At 32.4% G+C, this 23503-nt stretch overlaps 1 protein-coding gene across 1 annotated transcript in view; it reads left to right on the top strand.

Moving 5' to 3' along the window:
• Positions 1 to 23503, top strand: part of STPG2 (sperm tail PG-rich repeat containing 2) — a 517806-nt gene that overhangs the window by 404307 nt on the left and 89996 nt on the right. The window contains exon 13 of the mRNA XM_088792041.1: positions 18131 to 18279. Within this exon, the coding sequence (XP_088648167.1) occupies positions 18131 to 18279 (149 nt within the window). The remainder of the gene's footprint in view (positions 1 to 18130; positions 18280 to 23503) is intronic.

The raw sequence follows: 23503 nt of genomic DNA, 5'->3' as shown, positions 1-23503 counted from the left end.
TACCACAAGTTTATCTGACACATGGAAGAACTTTCTCTGCCTAAGGGGAAGAAAATGGGATTCATCTGAACTAGGAGGGAGTTGATTTGCTGCTCTATAGTGTTTATAGGGCAAAGGCAAAACATTTAGTAGTCTAGGTTCAGGTTTATAATGACCACCTCCAGAGAAACTGTTTGAACTATTTATTACCACTGTCAAGTATCTTTTCTTCTAAAAGCTCAAAGGCTCCAGATGTAGAATTTTATGTAGTAGTGCGTGTTATATATTTAGGAATTTGAGAGAGAAAAATGGTGTAAAGCTCAGAAGGAGAGAAGACTGATTCTTCTAGGACCTTCCATTCTAGATGACATCAATTACAGCAACTTATCCAATTAAATTCTCATTTCCAGAGGCTAGAGGTCACTGGGGTTTTTCTTTTTCCTGATGGTCAATCAGAAGCAAAAAGAGAGCACTTACCCTTGATTAATTAAAACAAAACAAACCTGGTTGGATATAAATGAGAATTTTTAAAACCCAAAGAAATCACTTTTTAGTATTGCTTTCAAATATTCATAAAGCTAAATTCACAAGTTTGTCACTGTCATAAATTTCTAAAGAAATCATTAAATGAAAGAAAGTTTGCCAGAAATATTTAATGCGCTAATTTCTTAGAGTCTTATAAACATTTATCTAAATGCAGAGGCCTTTCAGTTTTTCATTGTTTATACAAAGTGATGACAGGCTGTTAAAGTATAATTTAACCGCAGGATTAATCTTTAAGAGGATATATAGTAAAATCATTTAAATATGCTTGTGCCCCCTTTCCTATATATAGTAAAATCATTTAAATATGCTTGTGCCCCCTTTCCTATCACCTTATTTTCCCATTTTACAGATAATATAAGGCTTATTCTCTATAGTCTACAATATTCCAGATAAATGCCATACCAAGTAGAGAATCCATTTTTACTGCAGTATACAGTATTTCAATTTGTAAAAAGTGTAAAGCAGTTTCAATAACTTCATCAGCTATATTCTTATTTAAACCATGGTCTGACTTTTAATTAGTACAGAGTTCTGGCAGTGCTCCTTGATCACAATCTAATTATTCTGCATCTGTCTACTCAGTTTGCATTTACCTCCTGACCCAGTCACTGAAACAGTCTTAATTTTTTAAACCTATTTACAGTTTCTCATTATCTATTTTTCTCCAATTACATTTTTAATATATTGGTTAACAGACTGGTCTCTTTTCAATAGCTTTTAAAAGTCACTTTATTATTAATATGCTTTGTGGTTCACATAACATGAATACTGTATGAATGTAAAATGAATTCTTGGACACATTATACATGTAATTTATTTTCAAGTTGAAAATTTCTTTTGGTGAATCATCATCTAGTGATTCTTTTCTACTTTGGCCATTCATAAATGAACAATGATGCTTTTGGGATTATTTTTCTATATGAGTAAAGGAAGTACAGTATTTGATTATAGTAATATGTAACTAAGAATGTGTATGCTTTTATCCAAACTAAAATATTTAGTGTTCTTTTAATCACATACTTTTTAGCATTTTAACTTAAGAAATGAAAAATCTCTTTCATAGTTTCCATGAAAAACCAAAATGGTTATTTTGGAAGATTTTGAATATATTCAGTGAAACTGGCTTATATTTTCCATCTGTAATAATGTCAAAGCATTGACTGGCTAAGGCTTCTCCATAAGATGGGGTTAAATTCAGTGGCTATGCAATTTTCATGACCTTTTTTAGGTACTGGAGATAACTTAGTCATTTTCCATTTCTCAGCTATAATAATTCTTTTGAATGTTGTGAACTTTTAAAAAATGTCACTAAAATGTTAACTATTTTTTTTCTTCACACATTTGTGGGTTTTGACTATACTAGCATGGGTGCTAAAAAGTCTATTGCAAATATCTTTAACACACTGTGTAACTATTCTCAAGTTATAGGTAATCCTATTTCACACTTGAATGCATGATTTATGGCATTGATTAATTTATGCTCTAGTCTTCTGAAAGGACACAGAAAAAGATCACCAGTTTCCTTTTTTATTCATGATTATTTATTTAAAGTAGCTCATTTTTTTTATTCTAACATTTTTACTGTGTTGTTCAGATACTTTTTGGATGATTTTGTTAAACTCCAGCAGAGTGTGAATATATAACCATAAAAGCAGTGGAAGAACCCCACAAAACACAACTGTGATAGACTTATCCATCTAAAAAGTAAAAACTTTTGTATGAAAAATAAACATTTGAAATCCTCAGAAAGAAATGGAAAAATATTATTAGCAAATACCACAGATAACTAACAGATATGGATAATTGTTAGGTTAATGAAAAAGTTATTGAGGTTTAAAAGGTTAAAAATAATAGCAAAAACCACAATTACTTTTGCACCAACCTACTGTTATGTGCCCAGCTCTCTTCTAAGAATGGCTCATTCTCATCAGTGGAAAAGGAAACCAAGCTCTTATCTCCATTCACAAAACTATAAGAGGCAATACGTGGAAAGTATAGCTGGAAAGTATAGCTTGAGAGAACTTAGCTCTTAACCTCTCCACGAAGAGTTAAAAGAAATATACAATTATTTCCATTACGAGTGAAGGAATTCAGAACATGCCACCCAAAAATATGCCACTCTTAGCATATTGACTATTTTGAGTTAAAGGCACGTGAAACATAGCAAATAACAACAAAAACACTCTAACCTTTGTTCTTGTTTGTAAAAGCAGGAGATGAAATTCCCATGTGAAATATATCCTCCCTATACCAGAGGGAAAGTGACATTCTTATCATCAAGGATGAGAAGTTGCAACTGAGAGAATTCTATACAAAGAGATTGTGTTAAAATAATTCTTATGTTTCTTTAGCCTCCTCACTAGTTCAGCTGGTTTTCCATAATTGCCCGTTTGTTCAACCTAATATAAAAGCCTGTAGGTTTCACCATTTCCTTGGGTCTTCAATCCTTATGAAGGATCCATGCCAGGTAAAACTTGTATTAAATACATTTATATGCTTTTCCCCTATTGATCTGTCTCTAAATGGGTAAAGGAGAAATTTAGACTCCTCTATACTAGTAATCAAAGCAAAATCATTAAAAGGACTAGATGATACTACATATCAATCAAGTTTGTAAAAAATTTTCTTCAAAAAGATACACAATGACAAGTATATAAGAAAAAAGACAGCAGTATGAATCAGGCCTCTTAAAAAATTCAAAATATGATTCCCTCTGACTCAGTGATTCTATGTCTAATCATCTATCTTAAAAGTGAAAAACTGAAAACAACATAAATTACATATATTAAGTAAATGTTGAAGTACTATATGACATAACCACACAGTGGTATATTATGCAGCCCTAAAACATGTTTTTGGAAGGTTTGAATAGTTTTGGGGAAATCTTCACATTGTATACAAAGCGTATAAACCATTGCTGCATAACACAGAAACAAGCAAGTGGCAGCAGCATCAACAACAAACGATTCCATAAAGGAATGCAGGGAACAATAGTTAGGAAAAATCTAGATATTTCAAAACTAAATGGACACAGATGAATCCCAACCTCTATCAATTACATACTCAGAATGACTGTATGAACTTACAAAAGTTTCAACCCCAGATATAAGGCTATCGTCATTGGAGCTGGAGGTTGGTTTTGGCTGGGTATTTAATAAGAAAAATCTAAATCATAGGCCTCCCATAAATCATAGGTGGGGGTCCAATTGTTATTACCTTTTGGAATGAAAATAAATAGATATAAAGAATTATTTTGGAACCCTAGAATCTTGTAAAAGCAAACACAAAACTCTTCTGTAGTAATTTTTCCAGCTTTGAACAAATTTTTCTTCCTTAACCCCTAAAAATGAGTTTATAATAAAACATTACAAACTGAAACTGAAGTTGCAGGGACAACCACCACTTTGAAATCTAAAGAGACAAGCACATCCCGAAAGATACAGTGCCTGAGATCCACCTACCCGGAACAGAAGCCACTGGAGCCACACATAAACTGGGAGGAATACTTACATGGTAAATGTGACAAATTGCTGGAGGCTGAGTCTGGACTAGCCTGAACGTGAGAAAGTCCTGGGTGCTGCAGACTTAAGGAGCCACCACACTTTCCTGGACTTTCTCTCTAATTAATTCTCTACCAGATTCTAGAAAGATGCCCTTTACACCCAGAGAGGAGAGTGATCATGTGAGATGAGCCCAGAGCCTTCTCCATAGTAAAGGTTTACTCTCCAGGAAAAAAGGACTTTGCATGATGCAATTTTGAAACTTTATCCCAGCTGAAGAAAACTGAGGCACAGGAAGTATAGGTTACCTTTTCTTTGAAAGAGTGCATGTATTAAGAGGGCTATAATTATTCGAGTGGATCTAAGTGTGACCTTTTTGAGTATCTATATACTCGTATACCTATGTGATAATGCATTTAGATTCTTCGCAAATATTCTGTGAAATAATTTAGTCCACCCACGATTTATCACCACTATTATGAACTACAGACAATACACATTGCTGGTGAGGATGTGGAGCAACAGGGATGGGAGCAGAATTCATTCCTGGTGGGAATGCAAAATAGTACAGCTACTTTGCAAAATAATTTGACAGTTTCTTACAACACTAAACATAGTCTTACTATATGAACCCTCAATCATGCTTCTAGGTATTTACCCAATGGATTTGAAGCTAATGTCCACACAAAAACCTGCACACAAATGTTTATAGAAGCTTTATACTTTATTGCCAAAGACTGGAAGAAACCAAGATGTAATTTAATAGATAAATGGAAAAACAAAATGTGATACATCTATAAAATGGAATAATATTTAGCAATAAAAAGGAATGAGCTATGAAGTCACACATAAACATGACTAGTAAATGTAATGTGATATCCTACATGGGCTCCTGGAATAGAAAGTGGATATTAGGTAAAAACTAAGGACATCTGAATAAAATATGGGCCTGGTAAATAATAATACTCAATATCAGTTCATTAATTGTAACAAATATACCATATTAATGTAAGATAATTTCATTGGGAAAAGTAGGTGTGGTTTACATGGGAACTCTTTGTACTATTTTTGCAACTTTTCTGTAAACCTAAAACTATCCTTATATAAAATGTTTATTAAACCCTGTTAAAATTTCTGGAATTTATATATACACATATACATAAATTCATTTAAATAAAAAATTGTATTAGCTTGGTGCAAAAGTAATTGCGGTTTTTGCAATTATTTTTAACTTTTTGAACCACAATTATTTTTGCACCAACCTAATAATAGCTGTTCACAACTGAGGAATGAAAGGCATAGTAGGTAAATACAAGGAATCAGAGTATACTTCAAAGACATAAAGAGATTTTGTTTCAAAAGATTCTCGACAACATGGGGAATAATTCAGGATAGCAAGGGTAAAAGAATAAAATGTGAAAAATAGTAGTTTACCACATTTGTAAATAGAAAAAAGTTTAAAAAAATGAAAAGTGTGATCATCTCAATAGATTCAGAAAAAAAAAAAAAAAGATAAAATTCATGGTCATTTATTGTAAAAACTCAGCAGATTAAAAGATAGAAATGAACTTCCATAATCAGACAAAGATATATTTTTTAAAAGCCATGCTTAATGATGGATTATTGAAAACTTTCCATCTAAGATTGGGAATGACCCAAGGAGGCTAGTATAGGAGAGGAAAGACTTTTCCTATACTGTCATCTTATGTTCTTGCTGGGGTCCCTGAATTAAACTGACAAAAGACAGAATAACATGAGGAAAAAGCATACAAATTTTATTTGGTGTTAATATTTTTATGTAACATGGGGAAATTCATGGGAAGAAGTGAGAAGCTCCAAAGAAATGGTTAGACCTGGGGGTCTTTTAAACCATTTTAACAAAGAGTGAAAAATTGTGAAGACATGACAAGACAAAAGAAAAAGGGGTTTAGGCTAGGGGTAGTAAATTGTGGGAAAGTAACTAGGAAATATATGGGGGAAGTAACGGAAGATAAAGGTAAAACATTGTAGTAAGTGTTGTTTGTACAGAGTCATTTAGGTTTTGACTCCCTGTCACTGGGATAAGATGTTCTTCTCTTCCTTGTATAGGGAGGACACATTTATCATGGGAAAATTATACCCTGATTTTAGATAGAAAGGGGGAAGTGCAGAGAGCACTTTCTGCATTGCTATTTCTCAACTGCCTTCAGCTTGAAATAATCAGTATGCCAAAGTGACATAGTGTGGGGTGATGTGTTCTGATTTCTTACCTGTAACCACTGCTACTTGAGCTAGTATTAGAAGTCTTAGTCAATACAATATGGGGTGGGGGGGAGGATGTGGGGGGATTAAAAAGAATAAACAATAGAAAGAAAAAATAAAATTGCAATCATTTGCAGATAACATTTTACATTTTAAAAGTTCAAAATAATCTACAGATAAGTCACATGACTAAATAAACAGCAAAAGTCAATGAACAAAAATGAATTATAGATGTCAGCAACAGATGATTAGAAAACAAAACATTTAAATATCATTTCAGTGACATCAAAAAACATACGATACCATTTTTAAAAATCGAATGAAAGATGGGCAAGACCTCTAAACTGAAAACTACAAAAAAAGAATTCTGAGAAAAATTAGGAATGACTCAAATAAGTAATGGAGGAACATAAGTTTACATATTAGAAATCTCAATATTTTAATAAATATGTCAGTTTGCTCAAATTGATCTTTAAAGGCAATGCAATCCCAGTTAAAAATCTCAGCAGTGTATGTGTGGAAATTGACATGGTGACTTTAAAATTTATATGGAAATTGATAGGCAAAGTAATTATGAATAAAAACACAGCTAGAGGATTTACATACCAAATATCAAGATTTATATAAAGCTACTGTAGGTAAAATAGTGTAGAATTGACATAAAATAAAGAGAGAAATGAAAGAGTAGTGTATGTCTCAGAAATACTCCTATTTTATGATAATGCAGTGTAGTGGAATACGTTGATCTCATCAATGAACAAAACTCATTCAACTGGCTTATGGTAAAAAAGAATCTTGACTAGTATCTTACATCATGTACAAGTTCAATTTCAAATGTACTGTAGATCTAAGAATGAAAAGTAAAATAGTAAAAATTCTAGGAAAAAAGCTATTGGAGAATATCATGAGCTTGAGCTAGTCAAATACTTCTTTAACAAGACATTAAAAAGACTGCTAACTGATCATGAAAAATGATAAATTGGATGATATTAATATTAAGAACATATTGATTGAAACATGTCACTAAAAGAATGAAAAGACAAGTCATAGAGAAGGGTAAAGATATTTGCAATACACATGTCTAGAAATAAACTTCTCCAAATTCACAAAGAAGAGGCAGACAACCCAATTTAAAAACGGACAAAAGCTTGAACAGGCATTAAAAAAGGTGAGGATATTCTCGAATGGTCATAAACATATGAAAATGTACTCAATTACATAAATGATGACAAGTTAAAATTATAGTATTCTACTGCTTCATTCCCCTTAGTATGGATAAAGTACAAAAATAGAAAAAGGAAAAGACAACCTAGTATTGGAAATGATGTGGTAAAAAATGAAATTCACATGTACTTTGAGAAACTATTTGGTAGATTGAGTAAAACTAAAAGTGTAGATTGTTGGTGACCCAACAGTTACTCTTCTAGGTATATAACCAACAGAAATGTGTACTATGTGCACCAAAAGACAACCATAATGATGGATAGCAGCACTATTTATAATTTGTAAAATCTGGAAACAATCTATAAATGGTCACCAGAAGTAGAATGGATAAAATGCATTGTGGTATATTTATACAATGGTATACAAACGAGAATGGAAAATGAATGTTATACATATACACCACTTGGATCCATATCACAAGCATAGTGTTGAATGAATGAAACCAGACACAGAAGGAAACGCTCTTTGTGATTCCATTATGTAAAGTTCAAAATCAGGCAAACCTTAAACTAACAATGTTAGAAGTCAGGATACCTGTGACTCTTGCAGACTGTGAAGTGGATAGAAAGAGTTGCCACTAGGTGGGGGCATACAGGAGCCTTCCAGAGGGTTGGTAGTGTTTTATTTCTTGACCCGGGTGCTGTTGACACAGCAGTGTTCACTTTTTTGAAGATTTGTTATATTATACTTATTTATTCATTTTTTCCTCTATGTATGTTATACTTTTATAAACATTTACGTAAATAAATGCGTGGAAAATATTTAAGAAGATAGAACATATGTCTAATGCCAGTTCCAGAAAAAGGAAGTAAAGAAAATGAAGAAGAGATGCACAAATAATCTTAGCTAAGAATTTTTCCAGAAATGAAGACTTAAAGTCCTTAAAATTTTAAAACAAACATAAAACCTCTCTGATCTCTGTGTCAGGCATAGTTGTAAGTACTACAGATCAAAACAGACAAAAAAAACTACTTCTGGCAAGCTAGATAGGAAAAAAAAATCAAGATATAAAATAAAACATATTATATGCAAGTTAGTAATAAGTAGAAATAATAAAGCAGAGAAAGAGGCTAGTAAATACTGGGTTTGGTGAGCAATGCTGAAATCTTAAATGGGGTTTTCAGGGATAGCCTTACTGAATGTCAAGAGACATAAAAAACTCAGATGCAAGTTGGTGGGTAGATATGGTGGTGAGGGTTGAGAGAAGAGGAGAAAGTGAGACTTTCTTCTATAAATACTGTAACTAAATCATAATTCAGTTACCTATTACCTGATTGTGAGGGATACACCATGGTGTTGTATATATATACATATACATATACATATACATATACATATACATATACATATACACCATGTAGAATGACAATATACATCAGTTGTTAACGTAATGTAGTACATGCACTCTCTCGCTCTTTCTCATTGTCTCTCTCTCCTCCACTTCTTTCCCTGCCCATCCCTCTCCCTCCCCTCATCTCTTGCACACTTAGTAAATGAAACATAGTGTTGCTTTCAGCATCATTCTCTAATTATTTGAAAGAGGTTAATATCAAAGGACCATACTATTTCACAACACTTACAGAAAGACAATGAAAATAACATACTTCTCTCCAATACTTGTATATGTGTTGGATAGACTTCATGCAAATAGAATTGACGATTAGAAGGACCCAATCAGCCCAATAATACAGATTTTACAAATCTCTAGGAGAACAATGAAGCTGAGGCTGTCTAACATCGAAGCGGATACTTCAGAGGAGACTCCTCTGAAGCACGTGGTATGCTACGGAGTAGAGAACAGAGGACTTACAATTCTAGGGGAAGAGGAATTGTAACCAGAGTATTAGCTAAGGGGCAGTTAAACACTTGCAGTCGTGGTCAAGAGAGCATGTGTTGAGTTTAAATTTTATTTCAACATTTGTTTAGAAAAAATTCAAACTTCAATATACCAATTGTTAGCATATTGTATCATTTGTGGTCTAGCTCTCTGTCTTTTATCTTCCTCTCTATCTCTCATACACAACCTCACACATGTATACAAACATATTTACACCTTATTATTATTATTATTATTATTATTATTAGTTTAGAATACATTGTTGTGGAATTATATTGTGTAAACCATTTGGATCTACCAGGTACCATAATCTTTCACTACTAAATACCTCAGTATGTACCATCTGACAACAAAAATATTTTTGCATAACAACAAAACAATGATCGAATCTGGGAAATTTTACATTGTTACAGTACTCTTGCCTGTAATATAATTCTTATTCTAATTTTTCTAATTGCTCTAATAATGTTCTACACCCAGGATCACTATTGCTTTTAATCACCATGTCCCTTTAGTCTCCTTTCATCTAGAATAGCTCCTCAGTCTTTTTGTCTTTCTGGACATTGACCTTTTTGAAGCTATTTGGTAAATTTAGTTTCAATATTTGTTTATTCTCTCTTCTAAATGCATAATTCTAATCAGTAGTACAAAAGTTATCAGGTCATTGTCCTTTCATCCTTCTCTGACAGGGAGCAATGTTTTTTGTTTTGTTTTGTTTTTTTAATATCCCACTGTGGCTTGAAAAGACATTCATCTCCCCAGGAAAAAGATAATAGTTGCTGTCCTACCAAACATATGAATAAAAATACCCTAATGATTCCTATTGACTAAAATGTCTTAGGCAATGTGTTTCACTTCACATAATTAAATGTACAATATTATTTATAAATTCAATGAAAGCCATAAACATGGCAAATTAGAATAGAGCCAGTTTAGCTTTTATTTCGTTATGAGTTTGAGAAAGAAAACATGCAGCTTTTAACATTGTATTGATTTTATCTCAATTGTAATTCAAACTTCAAACACATTCATCATAATTTCAATGAAATGGCATATATAAATTGTTCTTTAGTTTAGATTAATTTTAAATCAGTTTTGCAAACCATAAAACACAGAATATAAAAAGCCTAAGGGGACATTAGGTGACTCTTTGCTCCAGACAAGTGGTTTCAGATACTTCTGTATTCTGAAAGCTACAATCTGAACATGGTTTCAGTGCAGATCAAATACACTTAAGAGCCATCTCATATTCATTCCAATTTCAGGTGGAAAATGCTTGGAATGCAAAATAACTGTTTTCATCCCTCTATACCAAGAATAGAAGTCTTTTTACTTCTCCCACTTGTATATGATTTAAGAAAAAGCAAGTTGTTAATTAGATGTTTTTGCATAGTTAAGAATTTATGATTAGGTGCTGTCATCCACATCACTTCACTTTTTTCATCCAACACTGTAATAATAGTTAAAGTTTAGTTCTTTGGTCATTGTCACCTCTTCATCATGGTTATTTGAGCCATTACATTTTGTTTCTCTCCAATTTCCTGTTAATATCACTCCATTTTTAAATGCCCTGTGGTTTAAAGTTAATGTTTAGTTTAGGTTTCACCTTTTTAGTCTTTGCCAAACTTAAGCCGTCTTTTCCTATATTTATTTATCACTCTCCTTTTGCAATTATTTGCAGTGTTAGTGATATTTAACCATTTATTTTACATTGCATACCATTCTTAGCCTCTAAGTTTGCATTTCAGTGATGAAATATATAAATGCATTATTGAACATTCCCCATGAATGTCTTTTTTAAATTTTCCTTACATTAAAGAATATGAGATGAAATTACATTTAAAAAGTAGTCCAAGAGGATGAATTAATCATGTTTGGCAAGTAAGAATTTAGGATGGAAATAGATAGGGCATGGTAACATTCAAGTTTGACAAAAGTTGTCTCCATCCAAAAATGTGTCTGTCAAATAGCATACTAGTATATCTCTGTTTTAATCATTATGGCTATTTAAATTATCTAATTTATAACAGGGCAAGCTTATTTTCACTATTGGTTTTTAAAATTTACTGATCTTTTTAAAATTTACTGAATTTTTAAGATACATTTCAGAATCACTCCATATATTTATAATAGGTTATTTTTAGAACAGTTCTATGTTCATAGTAAAATGGAGTGGAAAATACAGAGAGTTCCCATATACTCTCTGCCCCATCCCAGCATCCCTTATTATCAGCTTCCCCCACCACAGTGAAATATTTATTACAACAGGTGAACCTCATTAACCCATCATTATCACCCAAAGTTCATAGTTACACTAGGGTTCACTCTTGGTGTTGTACAGTCTATGGATTTGGACAATTGTATAATAATATGTACCACGATTATAGAATCATACAGAAGAGTTTTGATGCTCTAAAAATCTTTGTGTTCGACCTGATCTTCCTTCCCTTTCCACTAACCCCTGGTAACCACTCATCTTTTTACTGTATCTATAGTTTTACCTTTCCAGAATGGCATATAGTGGGAATCGTACAATATATAGTCTTTAAAGCTTGGCATCTTTCACTTAGTAATATGCAACACTTAGTAATATCCATGGCTTTCCATGGCTTAATAGCTCATTTCTTTTTAGCACTGAATAATATTCCATTGTCTGTACCACAGTTTATTTATCCATTCACCTACTGAAGGATATCTTTGCTGCTTCCAAGTGTTGGCAATTATGAAAAGCTGCTATAAACATCTGTATGCAGGTTTTTTCATAGACATAAGTTTTCAGCTCACTTGGGTAAATACCAAGGAGCAGGATTATGGAGTGTATGGTATAAATATGTTGTTTTGTAGGAAACCACCAAACTCTCTTCCAAAGTGGCTGTGCCATTTTACATTCTGGCCAGCAACAAATGAGTTTGCCCACATCCTCACCAGCATTTGGAGTGTCAGTGTTTTGGATTTTGGCCATTTGAATAGACGTGTAGTGGTATCTCATTGTTTTAATTTGCAATTCCCTAGTGACATATGGTGTTGAGCATCTTTTCATGTGCCTATTTGCCATCTGTATATGTTTTTTGCTGAAATGTCGGTTCACATCTTTTGCCCATTTTTAAATCAGATTGTTTAGTTTTAAGAGTTCATTGTATATTTTGGATAACAGTTCTTTATCAGATATTTTTTTGCAGATATTTTCTCCCAGTCTGTGGCTTGTGTTCTCAGTTTTTGGACAGTGTCTTTGGCGGAACAGAAGTTTTTAATTTTAATGAAATCCATTTAATCATTTATATTTTTCATGGATGTGCCTTTGGTGTTGTATCTAAAAAGCCATTGCCAAACCCAAGGTCATCTAGATTTTCTCTTATGTTATCCTATAGGAGTTTTATGTTTTTGCATTTTACATTTAGGTCTATGATTCATTTTTAGTTAATTTTTGTGAAGGGTATAAGATCTGTATTTAGGCTGATATTTTGTACATTTGGATGTACATTGGATGTTTCAGGATCATTTGTTGAAAAGATAATCTTTGCTCCATTATATTGTCTTTGCTTTTTTGTCAAAGATCAGTTGACTATATTTGTGTGGGTCTTTTTCTGAGTTCTTTATTCTGTTCTATTTACCTCTTTGTTCTTTCACCAATACCACATTATCTTGATTACTGTACCTTGATAGTAAGTCCTGAAGTTGGATAGTGCACATATTTTTTGATAGTGAACAGTAGCCATGTTTTAGAATTATATAGCTAAATTTATAAAATGACTGTGGCAATATTCTATTGTTTTCTATACTGGGACTAATTTAAAAAGCATTATCAGAATTTCTTTCTAGAAAATTTGACTTTATTGATATTCTTATTATAAAAAAATACAATACATATCATCTCAGATACAAATTTGTGAAGACTCAGGATGATTTCCCAAAAATAAAATCCTAGACCTGAGATTCACTTGTCCTTTCTTCTATTTATTCTAATGTTTTATTAAAATAATTTTTTTAAACATTTAATTTTATATGAGCCCATAATGTGAAGTTTTGATATATAGTCATTTGCGTTTTACAAATCTGATTATTCCAGTACAGATGACCTTTGAGTACATTATTTTTCTGTTGGCTTGAAATGCCAATTTTACCATATGCTAAATGCCTATATTTATTTTAAACCTAGTAAGCTACTTTCCACTGAATTTACCACTTGTTTTTGGACGTGAGCCACATTGTTTTAAGCTTTATACATTTACATTATTTTATAATATTTGGTACCATCTCTCTCCCCTAAATCTTTCTCAGATGGACTTTCAATTTCAGACCCTTTTAGATCCAGAAGCCTTTGTGGAAAGATACAGAGAGAGAACTGGTGCAGGGAACAGCCACAGGAAGAGTTTCATTTCTTTCCTCTGCTTTAGATAGATGAAGCCTGATACCTCTACTCCACTTTCCCTTCCTGACGCCCAAATTCAGATATGCTAATATGTTCGCTTTGTCTGACTCCTGTCAGCATTTCTAATTTTGTTCTGTGTGCTGTGCCAGGATTGAAACTTGGAGCTTCTCAAAACTGTACTGAATCCCAATACTTCAAATATATTTCACTCCCAATGATAGATATTATACCACTTCATCATTTCTAGACCAAGAATGACAAAATTTCAACTTCTTGAAGTTAAGATTTTTGGGGGGGAGTTGGTTGAGGATGGAAGCTAGAAGGTCTGAATCAGCCCTCTAAATCTCCCTTTAGTCCATTCCCATCATTAATGTAACTAGCAGTAATTCTTTGAAAATTTCAACAGATAAATGTTTAATCCCTATTTTTCAACATTAACACAGGATTTTTCCTAATCAGATATTTGCTTGGTCATTTACACGGGAGTCTGAGTAGGAGGAACACTTGATGCCAAATATAGAGAAACAAAACAAAACATCAGATGGAGATATCCTCAATTAATTGTATTTAATTCATAAATATATATGCATCTAGATTTATCTCATAATCTTTTCCAACTGTTACCATAGATCACTCATTTTTTCTAACACCAAATATGAAATTTATGCTATGAAATTTATTCCCTTTCTGTATTTTCTGAAATATATCAGTATCAGTTATCCCCTCTCAAGCTCAACTACAGAATGATTCCCATTGTCTTTTAAATAGTTTCAAATCTCTTCCACCTTCTAGTTTTGAAGCTAACATTTCAAAAAAGTTTCTCATTATTGCTGTACTTCCTTACTTCTCAATTTCCTCCAGTCGGGTTTATATTCACTTTAGTTTACCTCAACTAAATTCATTAATGTACTACTTTTCTCTCCATGTGATGAAATGTCTCAGTCCACTTATTAGATCTCTCAGCAGTGTTAAAATCTTTGTACACTCTCTTCTTTTGGCTTCCCGGACACACTACTCTCTGATGTTCTTCCTATCTCTCTACCTCCTTCATTTTCATATCTTTTACAGTCTCCTTCCAATATATGGCTATGAATTTGGTAGTTCCTAAAGGCCTGACCCTTGATACTTCTTTCGTGCTATTAATATTATTTCTCAGTAGTCTATTTGCATATAACCTGCAAATTTTTATCTTTAATCCATTCTTCTCTGATTGTCAGACTCTAGAGTCTTCCCTGTTTCCAAATGGTAATTGTAACCTGAAAAAACTCTTAAGTAATTTTTATTTAAAATATAAACAAAAATAAATAACTTCCATTGAAATTAGTGATACACAGCTATTTCAGTAATAAGTACACATATGATATTCGATGTTTGCATAATGAAAAATACAGTAATGCATCATCATTTCAAAAAGCAAATCAGAAAATCATCTCTCACCCTCTTTTTAATAAACCTCTATGGTTTCTCATTACTTTTATCATAAGACTAAAATCCTTAAGTCTTAAAATCTGGGCTACTCACCTCTATAGCACCATCCCTCACGATGCCTCCCTTTCTCCAGGCCTCCAGGCCCACCAGTTCTCTTTTAGTGACTGGAACATACTCCCAGGGTCTTGGCTTATGCTGGTTTCAGAGCCTGGATTTAACTCCCTCCATCCCCTCCTCACCATTTGCCTGGCTAAATTCTATCCTCCCTTCAGATTTCAGTTCAATGATCACTTCCTTAATGAAGACTCTGATTGCCTTCATATCAAATCTCCCTGTTTGTCTCTCTGTACCTCTTATTGAGAGTTATTATCAATGTTTGATTGTACATTTATTTTATGATTATCTGATTATTGGTAATAAGTTTCACAAGGCCTGGAATTTCCTTATTTGTTGATAGTTTTATCATTAGATGCTAGTATAGTGCCTGGCATGTTGTATGCACTTGATATTCTTTTGTGGAATGAATGAAAGGAAGGGGAGATAAATGGAATTTCCCAAGTTTTCCTTTTGTAAATCATGCAACATTTTGGATTAAGACTAAAGCTTTGGGAATAACTCTATGAATGTTGATTCATTGTTTTCTTTTTTCTTTTGGTATTATCTTCTAAATAGTTGTAATTTTTAATTTAATAGGTATTTTAAATGCTCTCTTTAAATTTTTGAGTGATTGAGGGTTTACCCTTCAAGCTTTATTTAGTTCTAATTTTATTATATTTTTCCTGAATTTAATTTCTGGTTTATGATAGTCCTCAGCTATTTTTCTGAGTGTTTCATTCTGTACAGCATCTACACTCATCTGACAAGCCTGTATTGTAGATTTCACATTATGCGTCTTTTAAGCCTATTCTTCTTCTTCAAACATAATATTTTGCAAAATTGTTCCGAAAATCTTTTCTGGTGTTGACAAAAGCACATCCTCTCTCAGGACTAAGGACAAACACTTCTGTTTCAATGCAGTGGCAATGCAGGCCACTTCTGCCTTGGACTTGGCACGTTCTTTTCACATGGATTCAGGAATAGGTATGAGGAACATCACCACCATCCTACTCTCTTAGGACTCCCCATCTTCAGCCAGCAGAATAGAAATTGCTACTTGGGCTGTGATCCCCCAGTGCAGCTGCTTCCAGGCACCACTGGGGTGGAGGTACCAAAGGGAAGCGAGTGTGGGCTGTAAGCAAAATGTGATTTCTAATATTTGCTCATATTATAAATAAATATTAGAACTTTCCCCATCCTCTATTATTCAGATTAATGTTATTTTCCTTGAGGTTGCATTATATTCATTGGAATTATTTAAATATATTTCTGTTTGCTCATACTTTCAAAAAAGGACATCTATGAAAAATTGGTATTTTCAGACAACAGGGTGTGTGGATTGTTCAGACTCTGCTTTCTGTCTTTTGATCATAGAAATAATCTTTCTGTTAATTTTATTCTGCCCAAGAAATATATCCCAATAAACTTTCAGTGTTTTTGCAGACCACTAGACTGAGGGCTAATTCCACCTGCCCTGCTTCACACTTCTCTAAATATAAGAATGAAAATTTATTTTTAAGTAATTCGATGCAAATATTTACTTTTGGGGTGGGGTGAGATAACAGTACTTGATACTTACATAACGGTTTTGATATGCCAGACTTGATATGCTTTAAATACTTTAACTCATTTAAACCTCAAAACAATACTAAAAAACAGGTATTGTTTTATCATCCTCATTTTTCAAATGTGAAAACCAAAGCACAGAAAGGTTAAGTAAGTTGCTTAAGGACATGCAGGAAGTAAATAGAAGAAGTGGGGTTTTAACCAATGCTAAGTCCATGGTCTTAACCACTGAGTTATATTGCCTCTCACGAACAAAGATCACTTTACATACTTTAATACAATTAGTATACCCAGAAAGTCTATATAAGATAGATAGCATTGCCTCCAATTGAACAATGAAGAAACTGACATTCAAAAAGGGGAGATATCCTTCTACAGGCCACAGACATTGGAAGTACTCAGGTCCAAATTTGCACTGAGATATTAATTATCCTTTCCATGGAGCTAACTCTAAACCTATAACTCTCATCCTATCACATGCAGCCAATGAAAACCTGTAAATCTAAGAATACAGTATTCTCAACATTTGTATTTATTAAATACTCATCCCAATTTCCAACGTTTTTATATATCCTATTGTACAGTGTTCTTGGGGAGGGGAGCATGAAAATAGAAAGTGTTGATACAGCTATATTAGGACTGGTACCTGTCACATAGAAAGCACTCAATAAATATTGGTTAAATGAATATTTTATTAATTTTGTTTTTCAGTCATCTTTTTGCAAGAGATTTAGTAGACATTATAGCTGTTAAAAATCAGAAACTTTTTTTTTCAGTTTTTAGAGTTGTTTAATATTTTGTCTTTCTCAATAATTCCATTGGGGGGTGAATGGTGAATATAAATGACTTTATCTTGTTACTGCATGTTTATAGCACTAAAGATATTTTGGGACAGATGAAATGCATTTAGTCAATATTTGTTGGAAGGATAAATGTTGAGAGAAGGCACATCTGGAAAATCAGTATCTACCTTCATTGGAAGCAAAATTTATTTTAGAGTAAAGATGATTTGATATTAAAATATGCAAAAAATTATGTATTTCTTTTTTAAACCATGGTTTAAGGTTTCAACAAAGATTTTGGTCTCTCACAAATATATATGCATTTTTGCAAAACTGTTAAGCATGCTTTAGTTAAGCTCATGACTAGTAACTTTTTTACACTTGGAAGTATATCTATAGATATTAACCCTGGGAATCTAAATGTGAAAGATATTAATATATGGTGTTAAGTTGTAAGTTTATTTGCATCAATGAGTTCATTATTGATATATGTAAAATAATTTTTGAAAGTTTATGAATGACATGATTAAAATATACTATTATTTTGTTTGAATCTTCATAGCTCAGTCCATTTTTAAGACATTCTGTTCTGAAGAGGACATTTAATGTCACTCTACCAAATCGTTTCCTGATTAAGAGAGAAAATAGTTCTACTGTAGGACAGAAAGCCAAACAAAAATGCCCAAGAAGAAAAGTAGAATCTTCTAAGTGGTAAGTGTGCTTGTCCTCACTGAATTATATGTTTGCTAAATTTTTACGATCCATAAATTAACTGTCATTCAGAATCTGTGGGTCAGATCATTTTTTTCTGTCTTCAGAGCAATATATTTTCATTTCTGTTCTAGAAATTGATTGTGTTTATGGCCCCAAAGAGTAATTAATGGATTGCAGGAGAGGACAGTCTGCATGCTTCTAGACATAAGTGTTAATCTGGTCATGAAGAGACATTACATTTTCATTTTTATAATGTCTGCTTTTTATTTGCCTTTCATACCAAGACAGGAGAGTTACCTTAATGAGGTAAAGGTGACAGCCTTTCTTTTAATTAGCCTATCTTTTTAAATACAAAGGTATGTAAACAATAATATCATTGTTTAGTCAATGATTGTGAGGTTACATCTCATTGAAACATTTAGGCTTTTTGACAAAATTGTACAGTCTGGCAAGTTTGGACTAAGAATAGATACTCTCAGTAAATATTTAACATATATTAAACTATGGGTTAAACATTTGAGTATATAATAATGCCTGTGACAGTGGTTTAGACTTTGAGGTTTGTTTTTTGTTTTGTTTTCTAAGATGGGACGGGATTTGAATGATTTGATGTTACTGTATTCCAGACAAAGATTCCGTTTCACTTTAGAATCCACACTACCATGTACCACCAAGTGGCATGATATTTCAGAAACCTACTGAGATTGTATTAATTGCTAGGGACATAGATTCTAAACACCACATCATGTATTAAAGTAAAAAAATATTAAGTTTAATATCTGATATATCATTAGACTACTTATTGGAGTAGATCAAATTTATATAGATGCCATCAGAGTTTATTTTTGCTACAGTCTAGCCTTCTGCTATCCATAATGGTAGACTCATGTGACCACTGAGCACTTAAAATGTGGCTATATCAAACTGAGATGTGCTGTAAGTCTAAAATGCATACCAGATTTTGAAGATTTCACTAGACAAAAAAAAAGAGTAAAATAGCTGATTAATAATGCTTTTATTCATTACATGTTGAAATAATATTTCAGATATCTTGGGTTAATAAAATATACATTATGATTATTATTATCTGTTTATTTTTACTTTTTAAATGTGGTCATAGGCTCATATTATATTTCTATTAAACACTGTTGGTCTAGAACTTCCATGTTTTGGAATAGTGAATTCATCAGTAAATTATGTTGAAAAACAATGTCTAGAATAATGTCTTATTTTTGATTCCATTACATACATTATACTTTTGCTTCTATTATATATTTTATTATGGCAGGGAACAAAAGCCCATTAACTATAGACATACTCATTATTAATTAAAATATGCTGTATTTCCTTTAAAATGAAAATATTTGAAAACTATTTCATTTCATTTAAAATTATACCTTGCCTTTTATGCTGTAATTGTCATAATTTTTAACACTATAACCATTTTGCCCCCTTAAGAGGTTATTATTATCAGTTCTTAAGTTATATTAATTTAGATTTACCCACATACTTGTCTGTTCCATTGTTCTTAATTCCTTCTTTCATTTCTCTGCTTCTCTTTGGGATCATATTTTTTTAATGTACTCCTTTTAATATGTATGTTCATTCAGGTTTACCGTTGATGAGTTCTCTCAGTTTTTGTTTGTTTGGAAACACTTTTATGTTCTCTTCATTTTCGAAGAATATTCATCCTGGATAAAGAACTCCAGATTCACACATATTTTCTTTCAGCATTTAAAGATGTCATTGCATTATCTTCTGCCTTCCATGGTTTCTGATGAAACATTTTTCTAAAGATAGTGTATTTTTTATTTATCTGGCTACTTTTTCATATTTTCTTTATGCATTTTTAAAAATTAATTTTACACTAATGTGTCCTCCCAACCCCAAATCCTAAAGTTCTAGATTGTATGGGTCAATGTCTTTTTATCAATTATGGAAAATTGTCACCTATTACCTCTTAAAATACTGCTTTTATAGCATTCTCTCTTTTTAATTTGAAAAGTCAATTATAGATATTAAGTCTTTTTACTGTCTCAAGTATCTTGGATATTCTGTTGTATATTATAGATCCTCTTTTCTCTGTATTTCAGACTGTATTTTCTAACAATCTCTCTTCTAGTTCACTAATCCTCTCTTCAAATATAGATATACACATCTACTGCACTTTTAATACCAATTATTATTTTTTTAAATCTACAATTTCCATTTAATTAGTGTTTATAAATTCCAGTTATATGGTGAGATTCTCTATCTTATCAACAATTTTGTTAAACATTTTACTCTTCATTATTTTGAAGGCTATATAACTCTGACTCACCTTTGTATCTGCTTATAGTGTTTGCTTATTCTCTTAGTTTCTGTCTTGATTCTATCTTCTGGCAGTCCTAATAAGTTTGATCAAATGTTGGTCATAGCCTATGAAAAATTATAGAGATAATTTGATGCTTTGTCTCATATTAACTTCTTCCAGACAGGATATCCTTTTGCTTTCTCTGGGGCACCTGAAACATGGGGCAAACTAACATTTTCCACTGGGATTTTGGGATTTTGTGGGATTTGGGGATTGTGGGATTTTGTTTGTTAGGACTGGGTTGCCCATTTTAAAAAAATGTTTATCTAATTCCCATCATCCATGTTCCCAGAGTGCAACATTTCTGTGATCCTAACAGGAAGTCAGTAAAAATTACTAGATTTCCTCCCTCCATTGAAACTGTTAAACACTGTACAGCTGTCCAGATCATTAGCTGTCACTTTTCATTCTAGCTCTTAGTTTCTTTGTCCATCCATAAAACAAAATTTGACAAATTTCTTGAGGGGTAAAAATGACATAATCCTAGACTTTTATCAATGTTCCTTTTTCTTTGGGATTTTGTTCCTGCATGTCCTGCTGTCTTGGACTTGAACTATAAGGTTTGTTTGTATAGATCCCAAGAAGGCCAAAATCTCAGTTTAGATTCCTATCCAGTTTGTAGCCATCTTCTTAGCCTTTTTGCCTTATGTTGCTTAAGAACTAAGAGTCCTTCAAAATAATGTAAGGCTCTCCTCAATGTAGTTCCTGCCTTACCCTTCTTACCAGGTTCCTGGCCTTACGTGACCTGGTTGTCTGTGTAACTTTTCGTTCTCTTAAATAGATATAAACAGAAATACATTCTCTGATTTTTCTCAGACACTTGATCTGCAGAAAAGTTACTCAGCCATATCTGAAATTCTTCCTGTACTATAGTTTGCCAAGCTCTTTCCCTTTACCTCTCCAACAACTCCTGAAATCCTATATATATCTTGGATTAACATTTATAACTAAAAAGAATATCTGCTAGACAGGATATAGCTGGACATGTAATGATTTACTCATTGTCCTACTCTAAAGCACATACTATTTTTAAGGAAGTATATTTATTTATTTATTAAACTTACCTGAAGATTTAATTCTTTGAGGATTATTATTGTCACATTATAAACTAAAAGAACATGTTAATGTGACATATTTACTTATTTAATTATTTTTACATAGAGTTACACAAAATAAGTCCTGAAAAATGTTTCAGTGCCCAGACACGCCCACCCACATTCCAACCCCTCTGTGAAATAAACCTTCAGAAGATAAAGCCAGACTAGCCCCTTGTTCAACATTACCATTACAGATGAGCAAACTGATTCTACCTTTTCTGTTTATACACTCTCCTATCATACCACTAGAGAACCTCAAAAATGACATCAGATTTGCGTTCAGAATTATTCTGCCTTTCAGTAAGTATAGTTTCATTTGGAGGCTCCCTCCAATTAACTTTCAGGAAAAAACAATTCCATTTCACAATTAAGTGAGTTTAATGTTCAGTGAGTTACTACACTAACTCTAAAAAAAAAACTGAGTTAACATGTTCAGATGGCTGCTGTCGAGTTCCACTCATGTTTGGGTAAAGGGGGAATGAGGTAGATAACAGAATGTGTTGGCTGATTGAAAATGAGGAAACAATCACTATCTGCATGTGAAATACAAAGATAATGCCACCCGAACAAATTCTCTGGACTTGCCAGGTTTACCTTGGGTTAAGCTAGCCACATTTTGTTCAAGTGTTCTGATCATAATGGAAAGGAACATAAAATAGTTTCGTCATGTGTAGTCTCACATGTATGAAACTTAAAGGAAAAAATGATATTTCTTCTAGTATGGACTCCTGTGTGTTACAAGAACATATTATAGCTTGATTTCATTATAAAAGATCTTCATTCCCAGAATATTCCTCAGTGGATAAATCAGTACATTAAATTATATTTTGAAAGTTTTAACAGCTTATCTGATTCTTTTCTGTTCTATCAGTTGGTACTTCATCTTATTAAATTCACTATTATTATGATATAACACCCAAACTTTTCAGGTATAATATATATTGTAAAACACTGTTTTACTTTTGCTTGAGTGGCCAATAGAGTCATTAGGACAATCAAAAGCTAGGATTATGACATAATATAAACTACTTTATATCAATGATACTTAGTTAATTTGGTTAGAAAAATAAGTTGTTTCTTTTAATTTTTGTATTGTTTTATTTAAAGTAATGTAACTAGGGAAACAATCTGAAAGGATATTTTGGGTTAGGTGAGAAGTACAATAGAGACACCACTTACTAAAACAGCTTTTCTTTCCCAACAGATATATTCCAAAGGTTTTATCTATTAATATAAAGTTAAGCTGACAGTTCTCTCACAAAGAAGTAATTCCATTTTGATGATGTTCTCCACCAGCAGCTCGAAAGAACATAATTGCTCTTCTAACCTCGAGAGAGAGAAATCTGTTATTTTAAGACATTTAGTTCTCTATTTTTACCTAAAAAAAATTCCTACTTCAAAAGCAATACACACACACACACACACACACACACACACACACACACATCAATTATCTGTTGCATTCTTTCTAAACATATTACTAGTGTTTCTATATAAAATATAATGCTGAATAAAGACATCTGATGAAAAGCATTTCTTTTTTACTTTGGAATTTCACTCTCTTACTAGAGAATACAATTACTTTCCAGATACTAGGCATGCTGAAACAAAGGAAACAATGTTATTACGTGTATGTGTTATCCATTTGACTAATTTTTTTACTCTTCATTTCTCTGAAATTATAAGAGTGGAGAATAAAAATCATAAAAGAAAAATTCAGTATGTTTTACTTTGTGTGAATTTTATGTACAAATAGGAGGGCAAGAAAAAC

The sequence above is a fragment of the Rhinolophus sinicus genome, chromosome 1 (assembly GCF_057876585.1).
Source record: "Rhinolophus sinicus isolate RSI-liver-muscle chromosome 1, RSI-T2T, whole genome shotgun sequence".
Taxonomy (NCBI): Eukaryota; Metazoa; Chordata; class Mammalia; order Chiroptera; family Rhinolophidae; genus Rhinolophus; species Rhinolophus sinicus.
Note: the sequence above shows the minus strand (reverse complement) of the source record. Positions and strands in the feature narration are given on the sequence as shown.